At 35.8% G+C, this 15,647-nt stretch overlaps 1 protein-coding gene across 1 annotated transcript; it reads left to right on the top strand.

Moving 5' to 3' along the window:
- The first annotated feature begins 178 nt into the window (after positions 1–178).
- On the top strand, positions 179–14,007 carry LOC127946930 (sorting nexin-1). The gene is made up of 15 exons (XM_052543752.1): positions 179–375; positions 1,991–2,504; positions 3,584–3,717; positions 3,929–3,995; positions 5,357–5,400; positions 5,483–5,624; positions 5,714–5,792; positions 7,291–7,366; positions 7,553–7,666; positions 7,785–7,878; positions 8,689–8,894; positions 11,439–11,582; positions 11,670–11,750; positions 12,623–12,694; positions 12,771–14,007. The coding sequence occupies exons 1-15, from the start codon at positions 274–276 to the stop codon at positions 12,819–12,821; spliced, it is 1,920 nt and encodes a 639-aa protein (XP_052399712.1). The 5' UTR covers positions 179–273; the 3' UTR covers positions 12,822–14,007.
- The last annotated feature ends 1,640 nt before the right edge of the window (positions 14,008–15,647 follow it).

The raw sequence follows: 15,647 nt of genomic DNA, 5'->3' as shown, positions 1-15,647 counted from the left end.
AAAAATATAGAAATCAATAACAACTCCACCCAAGCTGTTATTATTTAAAAAACAATTTGCAGTGTATAAATAATATTTTATATTGTATTACTTTGGGAGTGGTCTTGTGAGCGTGACGCAACCGAGCAAACCCCGCCCCTGTTGACCACTAGGCGTCGCTGTTTCCCACTCTCTCTCTCTCTCTTCCCCCCCGTTTAAGTTCAATGTCACTCTGTCGTTTTTATCTCTCGCTTGTAATAAAGTTTTTCCGTGTGTGTGTGTGTGGAGTTGAAGATGGCGGCTAGCTCGGAGCGCAGTCCTCCGCCTTTCCCGGACTCAGAGGAGCCCGAGCTGCTGGAGGACAGCGACGATGGGGCAGATGCGTTCACGGGCACGGTAAGACACAAAACTAAACGGAGCTGCAAAGCTAATTAGCTGTATACTTCCTACACACAGACCGATCGCTTTCACTTCTCTGACACCTTCAGATCTGTCCGTTCTTCTTCTTAAGTTAGCTCTTCAGCTCTGCTGGTTCACACAGAGTTTGCTGCGATCACATATGCGTGATAATTGAATAAAGAAATCTTATTTTCATCGTCACCTCATATCTGGTCCTTCCGCAAGATTAAATAGATCTGAGTTTAGGCCTGCGCGTGACATACTGAAGTTCTTGGAGGACTCTTCTCTTGTAGTTGAGTAACTTTAGAAATACCCCAAGGTATTCAAACAAGTTTTCAAAGAACAAGAACAAGTTTTCAAAAACTGACGTGTGTGTGTGAAATAAACGTGCTATGTCTAATATGGGAAGTGTGAAAATTCATGAACTTGTTTATGCAAAACCACCCAACACACTGTAACTTAGTTAAGATATTATATACATATTAAATATGTATATGCATGCATGCATGTATTAGAAGGCAGGTCTCTAATGAATGAGCTGGTGTCCAGCAGTCAGTATTTACTTAGTGTAATTATTCCAGTCTTTTCAGGTCAAAGAACTGATGGTGTGATCATGTGAGTCTCAGACATATAAATTACTTTTATTCCCATGCCAAGCTTTTAACGCCTTGTCAATCACATGAGAAATGTGCAAATATTATAGCATATAAGTAATGTTTTACCCTAAAATCAAAAATGGTAATATGCAGTTTATTTAACATGATTAAAAAGTAGTTAGTTTTAGAAGCATTGTTAGGGACACTTTTATTTATTCTATCTTTAAATAATGTGACTGTAATGAAAACCACCTTCTTGGAGATCAATTATATTGATATACTTCAAATCACCATTTGTAAAAATGCTGGAATACATAAAACTAAAATGATAAATATTTTACAGCTTAAATACTATATAATTTTGGTTGGAAAATGTGCTTAATTTTATATGCAGAAAATATATTAAAATAGGCTTGCTTGCTTTATTTGATCTTAAATCTCCAAATGTACAAATGCACAATTACATAAAAATAGCAAAATTTAACATTAATTTTTTCCAACCAAATTCTCATTATTATAACAGTAATTACATAGTATTTATAACAATATTTACATTTTAAATACTATGTAAAGCTGTTATAATAATGAGAATTTGGTTGTAAAAATGTAATATAATAAATTTTTAACTTTTTTTTAATAGGCTGTGTAATTACTGTCACAATGAATAATGAAAGCTTTAAATAGCATTAAAAAACATTAAATTGTTTATTTATTTTAAATAATCAATTATAGAAATACATATAAAATAACAAATACTAACTTAATAAATATATAATTGCTGTTACAGTAATAAGAATTTGGGTGGGACATATGCTTGCTTTTCAACGCAAAATAAAAATAAATTATTTTATTTATTTATTTAGTGGAGAGCTTTAACCAGGCAGATTATGTGAGATTCTACCCCGAAAATGTTTACTGTATTTAATAAAATTTAATTGCACAGGCCGTTAAACGCAATCTAATCTTGTTTCAGCTCCTAATAAATATGTTTTGTATTATTGCTGTGCTGTTCCTAGTCAATCTCACAGATGGATTCTCCTAAAGACATCTTCAGCGAGCCACCAGAAGACATCTCCAGCGATCCTCTCAGCAACATTAACTCTGATCCCCAGAAGAAAGTAGATGCCAAGATCCCTTCTCCTAGCAGCGATGAAGCCGACCTGTTCAGCGAGCCGCTGGACGATGATAGCAAAGTAATGAGTTCACCTGAGGTCCAGAATCCCTTGCCAGATCTCTTGAACGAGCCTGTAGAAGCTCCGAAGTCTGGTGTCCTCGGTGAACCGCCTGTGCACAAAAGCTCTTCAGTCAAGAAGGCGGCGAGTGCCGAGATGTTCGGTGACGACGATGACGAGGAGGATCTGTTTAAGGAGCCGCCAAAAGTTGTGACGAAGAAGCCTCAGCCCTCGGGGCCAGCTGTTGATGTTTTCACAGAGGTGAAGGTCAAGCCACCTGTCCCCAAACCCTCCGCCAGCAGCAGCAGCAGCTCCAGGACCAACGGGGTTCACTCCGAGGAACAGGATCTCTTCTCAGGTAGGACACATTTCACCTGTGACACCAGATCATAACTGTAGGCCCTTCTTAATCCTAATGAACTGCATACATGGACAGCAGTTTCTGGGCATTTCAGGTGTGAGAGTCGATTTATCACAAGTGCATTCAAACCATCTTCTTAAAGAGCATTTTTTGGCATCATATGTACATAAACTTGCATTTTTGAGAAAGTTCAGTTTGCGTTTCAAAACCTAGCTACCTTCCTATACAAATTTTTTGAGCATTGTACATTCACCTAATCATTTTCTTTCAAAACCTAGTGGACTCTTCCACATGACAGTTCTGGGCATCATACGTGCGCTTGTATATTTTGCATTTGAAAATGTGTGTTTCGAAACCAAGAGCTGCCTTCCCAAACATTTGAACATCACATATCCATTTAACTGTATGATTCATGTTTCCAGACAACTATTGGGCCTTCACAGGAGTATTTGATCCTCGATTCCTGTCTTAGTACCTTGTGAGACACAGTTTGAAGCAGTGCTTTTACTGTTAACTTGTAGTTTATGTTGTTATTGTTGATTAAAATAAATCTGAAATAAAAAGTCATCATTAAACGAAAAACTTAAACTTCTTGTTCTGGTAACTAGCTGGCTTAAGTTTAAACTGAAATAAAAATTAATGAAAACTAAATATTTAAATAAACAGACTAATGAAAATATCAAAAGCAGATATAATTACTAAGTCTGACACTAAACATGAAAACTGAAAATATAGAAATAATAGCAGATTCAAAATAATACTAAAAGCTGTCATAGAATATAAATAATACGGAAACAACACCGAATTGACTTGCTTTAGGTTTATTTTTTTATTTCTCTCTGCTGTTGTCTACTGGAATGCAGGAATGCATGCACATCAAATGTTAGCGATGGATGATGAATTTGCTTTCTCAGCGTTGACTCAGGAAGAGGAAAAGGAATTTCTCCTTGACCTTTGCCCTCTCACCTTGTGCTATGTTGCAGATGGAATGTGTTTGGCTGTCTGTGCGTGTGTTGCAACATCTTTTCAGTTTTACTGAATACATATAACACTCTTTCTCTCATGATTTTACTCAGAGGCTACAGTGGAGTTGTCTCTGGACAGTCCTCGTAATGACCGCAAGAAAGACGCTGTGAAACCGTCAGTATCTGCTCCTGCCGCCCCTGAAGCCAGCAGCTCCAGCAGAGCTCCGTCCAAAACCCTGGAGGAGGTACAACACTCCATAAACCCCAAACAATACAAATTAACAAAAAATACTGAAACCGAATATTGTGTGATTCCTTTAATGATCCACTTCGCATGCAAATGACTCTTATGAGCTGATTCTTTTGAATGAATCTTAAAGTCATACACACCACACTCCACTCCAGAGCAATTTCTCAGTCAATTTCCCTCTTCCTTTCATTTTTTCCCACATAAAGCTTGAGGAAGAGGAGAGCGAGGACAAGTTTGATCTCAACATTTCTGTCACGAATCCAGAGAAAGTCGGTAAGATCATCCTCCGCTATGACAGCTGCGCTTAATTTCTAATTAAGTCTCTTTTTTTTTCAGGCTTTTGAGGATTAATACTGCACACGTAACACATTAGTGTAAAAGCACATTCGAACACAGCTGCAGAAAACAGGAAGCTGATTATCTTATGAGGTGAAATTGTTCTAATTAAGGATCTGAATCTGTCTGGAACTTCCTCTTTTTGCCCAGTGTCAGCTATTTTTCATTTCCTGTCCTTCTCTTTTTTAAAGGTTTGGTGTTACTTTAATGTCTAAAATCAGCAGTAAACGTTTTAGGGAAGATGTGTAATGTTTCAGTTTCCCGCTTGACTGTGTATGGGATTGTGGTTTATAGACCGTTACAGAAGGAGTTTTGGTTGTTTGTGATTTCGCAGGTGCTGATTATCAAGTTACAGTATTGCAGAAATACATTTGTTGTGGAGGATCTTGAGAATAACAGTATAGTGTAATTAAGGATATGCCGGTATCAAATTTTCCCGTTGCGAATAATTGCTCACGCTTTTATCACGGTAAACGGTATTATCACGGGATTGAAATTTTAAAAAGTGCTTAAAATATAGTATAATATAATATAATATAATAGGTTAAATAACTTTTTTATAATAACTAAAATAACTGAACATTTAAATAAAATAAAACAATAAAAAAATATATATAAAGTTAAAAGTTTTGCACAGATTAAATTGCAAAAGAACTATAAAGACCCATAGGTATCACTTTACAATCTCATTAGTTAACCATTAACATTCACAATAGCTACATTTGCTACAGAAGTTATTAATCTTTGTTAAAAAAATAAATTAAAATACAAGTCATAGTTCATGTTAGCTCATTAAATAATACAGTTGCAACTTTACATTTTAACAATGTGTTATTAATTATCGGAATACCTAACATTAATGAATTTTCAGAAGAATTTGTCATTGGCAGTTTATGTTAACCAATGAATTAACTAATGTTAAAAATGAAGTCCTGATGTAAAGTGTGAATTAACTAAAAAAATATCTATGGCACGTTGTAGTCCAGATTAAAATAACCTGTTAATTCTTAATACTTAAGTATTTGGCACTGTGATGAACATCATAGCAAATACACAAATCTGATTGGCTATTTAAAATTATTTAAATATGTTTCAGAAAGTAGTCCAGCTGCTTTATTTAAGGGGTTTCCAGGTTAAGGACATTTTCTGCAGTTTAGCGCCATCTGCTGTCAGAGAGTGAATGTGCATATTCATTACCGTGATATATTGCATTACCGAATAACGGCACAGGTATAAGCGTTATGTCTGTTTAGATCCTATAATAAGAGATTATCTCTTTCTCTCTCTTCTTCTCACAGGTGATGGTATGAACGCTTATATGGCCTACAAAGTTTCAACACAGGTGATTTTCGGTCTCTTTACTCGTCCTCTTCACATTAACACACAAAGTAACCCACCGTCTGAATCTCACTGCTCTCTCCCAGACGTCTTTAACCATGTTCCGTAGCAAGACGTTTACCGTTCGCAGACGATTTAGTGATTTCCTGGGATTGTTCGAAAAGCTCTCGGAGAAACACTCACAGAATGGATACATAGTACCTCCAGCGCCGGAGAAGAGCATCCTGGGTAGGAACTCGCTTCTGTCCGTGCGTCACATCTGGTCTGATTGTGGATTGAAGTGGCTGACTCTGAATAAATGTGTGTGGATTTGCCAGGTATGACAAAAGTCAAAGTCGGGAAGGAGGACCCATCGTCAGCAGAGTTTGTGGAGCGGAGGAGAGCCGCTCTTGAGAGGTCCGTCAACATTGTTTCTTATCTAGGTGCACTTAACTAAAGCAATGGATCACTATTCCTCTCTGACGTTGTGTCTTGACCAGCCACAGCTATCAACGGTGTGGCATGACTGAACTCATTTGGTTTCTCTTCTTATTACATTTCTATATTCCCTGCCTCCAATGAAGTCTCATCCGTCTAAAATCCCAAATTTTATTTGCATTTAAATGAGGATTGAAAAGTGACTTAGACTGGATAATATAAAATAATATAATACAATACAATATAAAAATACTATTGTAGAGTAATTTATATTAATGTACCGTTTATATTTTAATTCATGAGGACAGAAAAAAATACTGGATAATAGAATATTAATATTGATTACTACTTACAGTTTTTGCGCATTAATCAAGAAAAAATACTAAGATCGAATAATATCACGATAATAGTAATTAATACTAATAAATGATTTCTTACACTTTAATTACTTAAAAATGGCATAAATTAGTAGTGATAGTGATGGTAGTAAAAATATTGTATATATAAAATATAGACAGAAAATGATGTAGATATAATATAATGATAGTTATAATTACTACAAATTTTAATTCGAATGTGTACAAATGTAATGTTAGTGCTAACTAATCTTAACATATTTACATATACATTGTATTATTATAAATATTTAGATTGCTTAATAAATTGTGTATTTTGTCCGTCTCTATTTTATGTATTTGTGTCTGTATTATGTTATATCAAGTCACTTTTTTTATAGTGCTTTATACAATACAATATTAATTACAGTTTATTATATTATATCACATTTTTTTCTATTATCCAATCTGATGTTATTGATTGTTTAGATTGGATAATATAATATAATATGACGTTAGTAGTAATTAATATATATTTTATTTGTAATGAATGTAGAAAAATTACTTTACGCTTGAATAATATAATATTAGTAGTAATTAATATTAATATATATATGACCCAGGAACACAAAACCAGCCATAAGGGTAAATTTTTTCTAAATTTAGATTTATGCATCATCTGAAAGCTGAATAAATAAGCTTTCCAGTGATGTATGGGACAATATTTGGCTGAGATACTATTTGAAAATCTGGAATCTGAGGGGGCAAAAATATATCTATATAATCTAAATTGAGAAAATCATCTTTAAAGTTGTCCAAATAAAGTTCTTAGCAATGCATATTACGAATTAAAAATTAAGTTTTTATATATTTACAGTAGGAAATTTACAAAATATCTTCATGGAACATGATCTTTACTTAATATCCTAATGATTTTGGCATAAAAGAAAAATCAATAATTTTGACCCATACTATGTTTTTTTTGGGATATTGCTACAAATAAACCCCAGAGACTTAAGACTCCTTTTGTGCTCCAGAATCGCATTTTTTTTTCTACTGTAATATAAATGTTAGTAGTAATTATAATTGTACATCTGTCACTATATTAAAATGCCAATGTGAGATTGTTTGTGTTGTTGCAGGTATCTTCAGAGGGTTGTGTCTCACCCGTCTCTGCTGCAGGACCCTGATGTGAGAGAGTTTTTGGAGAAAGAGGAGGTAAAAAATCTGTTTAGTGATATTAACATGAACATATTTAGCACATCAATCTGCACAATATAACATTAGCATAAAGCTTTCCCAAGATCAGTGACTTGCAGATGTTTATCTGTCTGTTCCTCACATGCAGAAACATCAGCTTTGTTGTTTGTAATGACAATTCAATGCTCTGTTCGTGTGTGTTAGTTACCCAGAGCGGTCAGCACACAGACTTTGAGTGGAGCCGGCTTCCTTAAAATGCTGAACAAAGCCACGGATGCTGTGAGTAAGATGACCATCAAGATGAACGAACAGGATGTGGTGAGTGGAAGAGCATGCAGGTCCTACCCACACTGAACTCCTCTTTACTGAGGTCAAGGCTCAAAAACAACCTAGAAAGGACATGGAGTATAAAACGGTGTGTTTGTGTCGGTTTCAGTGGTTTGACGAGAAGATCCAGGATGTAGAAAATGAAGAGCAGCATTTGAGGAAACTTCACGTCATGGTGGAGTCACTCGTCAATCACAGAAAAGGTCAGAAGTGCAAACGATCAGTCTCACATTTTCAAATTAGCTGAAATTTGAATTTAAATGCAGATATTTATTTTTAAAAAGAAAAAACGCAACCGATTTTATTTGTGTAATGTGACATCTGTTGAGTACGATGGCGTTTTAGTGCCATGTTGAAAAGAGATTACAAGATTAAAGTCCTAATATTTCGACTTTAATCTCATAATATTACGAGAATAAAGTCGGAATATTTAGCGAATAAAGTCGGAATTTAGTGAATAAAGTCGGAATATTTTGCGAATAAAGTCGGAATATTTCATGAATACATTTTCACATAGCCTATTTGGAATTTTTCACAAAGAAAAATTTAATTTAATGAATTGTTTCACATAAATACAGCGATCTGATCACTAAAGAGGTTGAAAAACATATTATTGTAAGACTTAATTTGTGTTTCGCTATATAACTGATTTTGAAATCTCAGACATTAAAAGTAGGTCTATCAAAAGCATGAATCTTATTACTATTGGGTGGCTGGCGCACTACAAATAACGAATTTAATGGAAGATATGAATTTATTTAAACTTTATTCTCGTAATATTTCAACTTTGTTCTCGTAATATTTCGACTTTATTCTTGAAGTATTTCGACTTTAATCTCATAATCTTAGATTGTTCTTTTTTTTTTTTTTTTAAGTGGCACTAAAATGCCATCGTAGTTGAATGAATATTCATTGACAAATTAAGATTTTATCCACCTTAAATTGATTGGATGATGAAAGTATGTGATCCTGTCAGCCGACTGCTGGTTTGATGGTATGGTTTGTATTTTCAGAGTTATCTGGGAACACAGCGTTGTTTGCGAAGAGCGTGGCGATGTTGGGCAGCTCGGAGGACAACACGGCTCTGTCGCGAGCTCTGTCTCAGCTGGCCGAGGTGGAAGATCGAATCGAGCAGCTCCAGCAGGAGCAGGCCTCCAACGACTTCTTCACCTTCTCCGAGCTGCTGGCCGATTATATACGTCTGTTGGGAGCTGTCAGGGTACACAGACACACACACACACACACACACACACACGTTTGTTTATAATGTTTATAATTAAGAATGAACGGAATTGTCCATATTTTTTTAATACATGCACACGCGCACACACACACACACATATATATGTATTATCAATATATATATAAATAAACACACACACACACACACACACACACACACACACACATATATATATATATATATATATATATATATATATGTATGTATTATCTATATATAAATAAACACACACACACACACACACACATATATATATATATATATATATATGAATTATCAATATATAAATAAACACACACACACACACACATATATATATATATATATGTGTAGTATCTTTATATAAATAAACACACACACATATATGTATTATCTTTATATAAATAAACACACACACACACACACATATATATATATGTATTATATAAATATAAATAAACACACACACACACACACACATATATATATGTATATATACAGTATTGTTCAAAATAATAGCAGTACAATGTGACTAACCAGAATAATCAAGGTTTTTCGTATATTTTTTTATTGCTACGTGGCAAACAAGTTACCAGTAGGTTCAGTAGATTCTCAGAAAACAAATGAGACCCAGCATTCATGATATGCACGCTCTTAAGGCTGTGCAATTGGGCAATTAGTTGAATTAGTTGAAAGGGGTGTGTTCAAAAAAATAGCAGTGTGGCATTCAATCACTGAGGTCATCAATTTTGTGAAGAAACAGGTGTGAATCAGGTGGCCCCTATTTAAGGATGAAGCCAACACTTGTTGAACATGCATTTGAAAGCTGAGGAAAATGGGTCGTTCAAGACATTGTTCAGAAGAACAGCGTACTTTGATTAAAAAGTTGATTAGAGAGGGGAAAACCTATAAAGAGGTGCAAAAAATGATAGGCTGTTCAGCTAAAATGATCTCCAATGCCTTAAAATGGAGAGCAAAACCAGAGAGACGTGGAAGAAAACGGAAGACAACCATCAAAATGGATAGAAGAATAACCAGAATGGCAAAGGCTCAGCCAATGATCACCTCCAAGATGATCAAAGACAGTCTGGAGTTACCTGTAAGTACTGTGACAGTTAGAAGACGTCTGTGTGAAGCTAATCTATTTTCAAGAATCCCCCGCAAAGTCCCTCTGTTAAAAAAAAGGCATGTGCAGAAGAGGTTACAATTTGCCAAAGAACACATCAACTGGCCTAAAGAGAAATGGAGGAACATTTTGTGGACTGATGAGAGTAAAATTGTTCTTTTTGGGTCCAAGGGCCACAGGCAGTTTGTGAGACGACCCCCAAACTCTGAATTCAAGCCACAGTACACAGTGAAGACAGTGAAGCATGGAGGTGCAAGCATCATGATATGGGCATGTTTCTCCTACTATGGTGTTGGGCCTATTTATCGCATACCAGGGATCATGGATCAGTTTGCATATGTTAAAATACTTGAAGAGGTCATGTTGCCCTATGCTGAAGAGGACATGCCCTTGAAATGGTTGTTTCAACAAGACAATGACCCAAAACACACTAGTAAACGGGCAAAGTCTTGGTTCCAAACCAACAAAATTAATGTTATGGAGTGGCCAGCCCAATCTCCAGACCTTAATCCAATTGAGAACTTGTGGGGTGATATCAAAAATGCTGTTTCTGAAGCAAAACCAAGAAATGTGAATGAATTGTGGAATGTTGTTAAAGAATCATGGAGTGGAATAACAGCTGAGAGGTGCCACAAGTTGGTTGACTCCATGCCACACAGATGTCAAGCAGTTTTAAAAAACTGTGGTCATACAACTAAATATTAGTTTAGTGATTCACAGGATTGCTAAATCCCAGAAAAAAAAAAATGTTTGTACAAAATAGTTTTGAGTTTGTACAGTCAAAGGTAGACACTGCTATTTTTTTGAACACACCCTTTTCAACTAATTGCCCAATTGCACAGCCTTAAGAGCGTGCATATCATGAATGCTGGGTCTTGTTTGTTTTCTGACAATCTACTGAACCTACTGGTAACTTGTTTGCCACGTAGCAATAAAAAATATACTAAAAACCTTGATTATTCTGGTTAGTCACATTGTACTGCTATTATTTTGAACAAAACTGTATGTGTGTGTGTGTGTGTGTGTGTGTGTGTGTATATATATATATGTGTGTGTGTGTGTTTATATATATTGATAATACATTTATTTTTTGTAATATAAATAAAAAATAACATTTTTAGCAATGCAATATTAATTCGTTTATATCTTTACTATTATTACATTTTATTATAATAATAATTTATAATATAAACAACTATGTAAATGCATATATGCATATGATTCTAAAATGTTTAGTCTTGTAATAATATATCTACAATAATAGAATAAAATATGATTTTAGAAATTATTTAAAATAAAGTATTATAAAAAAGCTGTATCTAGTTATTAATCTTGTTACTGTTGTAATACCATAAGATTTCAATCATGCCAACCATCCACCTCTTAATCTAACTTCTTAATAATGTGTTTGTCAGGGCTGTTTTGATCAGAGGATGAAAGCGTGGCAGCGCTGGCAGGACGCTGAGAACATGCTGCAGAAGAAAAGAGAGGCCGAGGCCAAGCTCCTGTGGGCCAACAAACCTGACAAACTCCAGCAGGCCAAGGATGAGATCGCTGAGGTTACTGCTGCTATACAGATAAACTATAACATCTGTGACCTTAACTACTCCGCTTCATTAGGACTGTCTCTTATTCTTATCCTCCAGTGGGAAGCAAAAGTCACGCAGTACGAGAGAGAGTTTGAGAGAATCTCTGCCACCGTACGGAAAGAAGTCATCCGATTTGATGTGAGAGACGATTACCATGTTAATTTAAATATCAGCATTAAAGGAATAGTACACCCACAAATTATAATAAGATGAAAATGTGCTGAAAATAAGATGTCGATGAGTTTGTTTCTTCATCAGAGCAGATTTGGAGAAATGTAGCATTGCATCACTTGCTCTGCAGTGAATGGGTGCCGTCAGAATGAGAGTCCTAACAGCTGATAAAAACATCACAGTAATCCACACCAGTCCAGTCCATCAGTTAATGTCTTGTGAAGCAACCAGCTTGTTTATAAGACACAAATGTATCATTAGGGGGGTTTTCGACTTCAAACTGTTGCTTCCGGCTAAAAGTCCATAATATTGCTTTCTTTATTGAAAAAGTCATCTCATCTGAATCTGGAGAGACATTGGCAAAGATCAGCACCATTTAAAAGTGAAAAACAGTCTAAAACAAATATATAGGTGGATTTTGATGTGAGAGATGACAACAGGAGATGGATTTTTCACTGGAATAAGCAATATTATGGATAATGATAATCATAGTTTAGCTAGTAGCAACAGTTTGAAGTTGAAAACATCTTGATGATGGATTTGTTTTCTTACAAACATGCAGTTTTTAGCTTCACAAGACATTAACTGATGGACTGGAGTGATGTGGATTACTGTGATGTTTTTATCAGCTGTTTGGACTCTCATTCTGACGGCACCCATTCACTGCAGAGGATCAAATGATGCAATGCTACATTTCTCCAAATCTGTTCTCATGAAGAAACAAGCTCATCTACATCTAGGATGGCCTGAGGGTGAGCACATTTTCAGCAAATTAAAACAATAAAACCTTCTTCTCTTCAAAAAGACTGACTTTTCAGTTAAATGTTCTTTGCTAACAGAAAGAGAAAGCTCGAGATTTTAAGAGACAAATCATCAAATATCTGGAGTCCGTGCTGCACTCACAACAACAGGTACAGAAACCTTTTTAATCATTTTATTTGACTGAATCATGTTGAAAACACATTCATATTTCACTCTCTCCTCTAGATGATCAAATACTGGGAGGCGTTTCTGCCCGAGGCGAAAGCGATCGCGTGACGCGGCGTCCGCGCGCAAACACAAACTCCCCGCTAACTGAGGCCTTTCTACACTCTTTACCTCTCGCCTATAAACCAAGAGAAACCGTGCTGCAAAGGGAAATCATCTGTCCGGATGCTCGTTACTCTGATTGAATTAGTAACTTGTATATTTTCTGTGTAATCGTCATCTTTATTTTCTTACTTTGTATCTTTATTGTTTTGGATGTGAATGCATGTGGTGGCTGGGTGTTTTCCTCGTCTGTATGCAACCACACCTCTGTTATTGGTCAATGGTTTTCACTAGAGGGCGCTCGCCCCTCAAACATACACTCACGCTGTAAGACACTTCCCATCAGGCCACTTGTGGGACCTGTCAAGGAGTCTGTACTAATTAAGGAGGGTTTTCAGAGACAAATAGTGACCTAGTCTGTTTTAGACGTCCGGAGTATTGGTTTATACACCTGTAAACACCATGATGATATTGTATTTTGCAGTAAAAGAGGCTGTAATACAGTTATTAGTGACAATTTAAATAAAAAGACTGAAACTGGCTGGATGCAGTGGAAAGGATATTGATCAGCCTTTTTTTTTCCCTTTTTTTTTTTCTTTTACTGAGTTGTTGCTTTTTATTCAAAGGCTCATTTCATGAATCACGAATCTTCCATAGATTTCGGATCATGTTTAGCATTTAAAAACACACTCCTGATGTGTTTTATATCAGTTTTAGCCTGGTAAAACAGGAAGCCCAAAGCATTTCAGTCTTAAAGTTGGTTTTCTGTGTTCATTATTTCATTCCTTTTCTCTTCATTTTTTGACATTTATGCCAACATGTTGTTATTTTGTGTCAAATCATATTTTTTGTTATCCACTCTGCAATCTGGCATGTTATAATAATGAATCAACTTTTGCTACGCCACTAATAATGATGAACTTGTTTCTACATCAGATTTTGTGTTTTTTAATACAGATTTTGCTGCTGTCAGAGTTTGTTAGGCTGTGTTCGATTCATTGTGTTTTTATTTGCTTCATGAGTGATATTTTGGGCCCTGCTGTAATGACACTTTGAACACATCAACAGGTTCAACTTCACCTTTAGGTGCCATAATAATCAAAAGTTTGTTTATTAGAAAAATGGGGGCAGATATTTTTTTCACTATGGACACTTCTTTTGAGAAAAACAATAAAGATTTAACTACAAATATCAAGCTTTTGATTTAATCGTTTTTTGTTGTTTGTGTGTGTGTGTGTGTAGATACATACATAGATAGATGGATGGATATTGCAATTATAGGCTCTAGTTATACAGTATAAAGCTAGACAGACAGACGGATGGATAGATACTGTAGATACAAACCCAATTCCAAAACATTTGGGACACTACAAATTGTGAATAAAAACAATGCAATGACGTGTAAGTTTCAAATGTCAATATCTTATTCAGAATACAACATAGATGACATATCAAATGTTTAAACTGAGAAAATTGATTATTTTAATGGAAAAATAAGTTGATTTTACATTTCATGGCATCAATACATCTCAAAAAAAGTTGGGACAAGGCCATGTGTACCACTGTGTGGCATCTCCTCTTCTTTTTATAACAGTCTGCAAACATCTGGGGACTGAGGGGACAAGCTGCTCAAGTTTAGGAACAGGAATTTTGTCCCATTCTTGTCTAATACAGGCTTCTAGTTGCTCAACTGTCTTAGGTCTTCTTTGTTGCATCTTCCTCTATGATGCGCCAAATGTTTTCTATGTGTGAAAGATCTGGACTGCAGGCTGACCATTTCAGTCATTTTTTTTGTAATTGATGCAGTATGTGGTCTGGTATTGTCATGATGGAAAATGCAAGGTCTTCCCTGAAAGAGACGATGTCTGGATGGGAGCATATGTTGTTCTAGAACTTCTTTCAGCATTGATGGTGCCTTCCCAGATGTGTAAACTGCCCATGTCACACACACTCATGTAACCCCAAACCATCAGAGATGCAGGCTTCTAAACGGAGCGCTGATAACAACTTGGGATGTCCTTGTCCTCTTTATTCCGGATCACATGACGTCGTCCAAAAAGAACTTCAAATTTTGATTCATCTGACCACAGAACAGTTTTCCACTTTGCCACAGTCCGTTTTAAATGAGCCTTGGCCCAGAGAAAACACCTGCACTTCTGGATCATGTTTAGAAATGGTTTTATTTTTGACCGACAGTATAGAGTTTTAGCAGGCAATGGAGAATGGCACGCTGGATTGTGTTCACAATGTTTTCTGGAAGTATTCCTGAGCCCATGTTGTGATTTCCGTTACAGTATCATTCCTGTATGTGATGCAGTGCCGTCTAAGGACCCGAAGATCACGGGCATCCAGTGTGGTTTTCCGGCCTTGACCCTTACGCACAGAGATTGTTCCAGATTCTCTGAATCTTTGGATGATATTATGCACTGTAGATGATGATAACTTCAAACTCTTTGCTATTTTTCTCTGAGAAACTCCTTTCCTTTCTGATATTGCTCCACTATTTTTCGCCGCAGCATTGGGGGAATTGGTGATCCTCTGCCCATCTTGACTTCTGAGAGACACTCTCCCTCTGAGAGGCTCTTTTTATACCCAATCATGTTACCAATTGACCTAATAAGTTGCAAATTGGTCCTCCAGCTGTTCCTTATATGTACATTTAACTTTTCCGGCCTCTTATTGCTACCTGTCCCAACTTTTTAGGAGTGGGTAGCTCTCATGAAATCCAAAATAAGCCAATATTTGGCACGACATTTCAAAATGTCGTTTGATATGTTATCTATATTCTATTGTGAATAAAATATAAGTTTATGAGAATTGTAATTATTCCATTTC

This window comes from Carassius gibelio, chromosome A25, assembly GCF_023724105.1.
Source record: "Carassius gibelio isolate Cgi1373 ecotype wild population from Czech Republic chromosome A25, carGib1.2-hapl.c, whole genome shotgun sequence".
In the NCBI taxonomy this organism is placed as follows: Eukaryota; Metazoa; Chordata; class Actinopteri; order Cypriniformes; family Cyprinidae; genus Carassius; species Carassius gibelio.
This window is presented reverse-complemented; position numbering and strand designations above follow the sequence as displayed.

Bases quoted from the DNA above. Each gene is read 5' to 3' on its own strand.
- LOC127946930 (XM_052543752.1), top strand. From the start codon at position 274: ATGGCGGCTAGCTCGGAGCGCAGTCCTCCGCCTTTCCCGGACTCAGAG. The intron at 3,718-3,928 runs GTACAACACTCC...TCCCACATAAAG, and splicing joins CGTCCAAAACCCTGGAGGAG to CTTGAGGAAGAGGAGAGCGA. The intron at 3,996-5,356 runs GTAAGATCATCC...TTCTTCTCACAG, and splicing joins CACGAATCCAGAGAAAGTCG to GTGATGGTATGAACGCTTAT.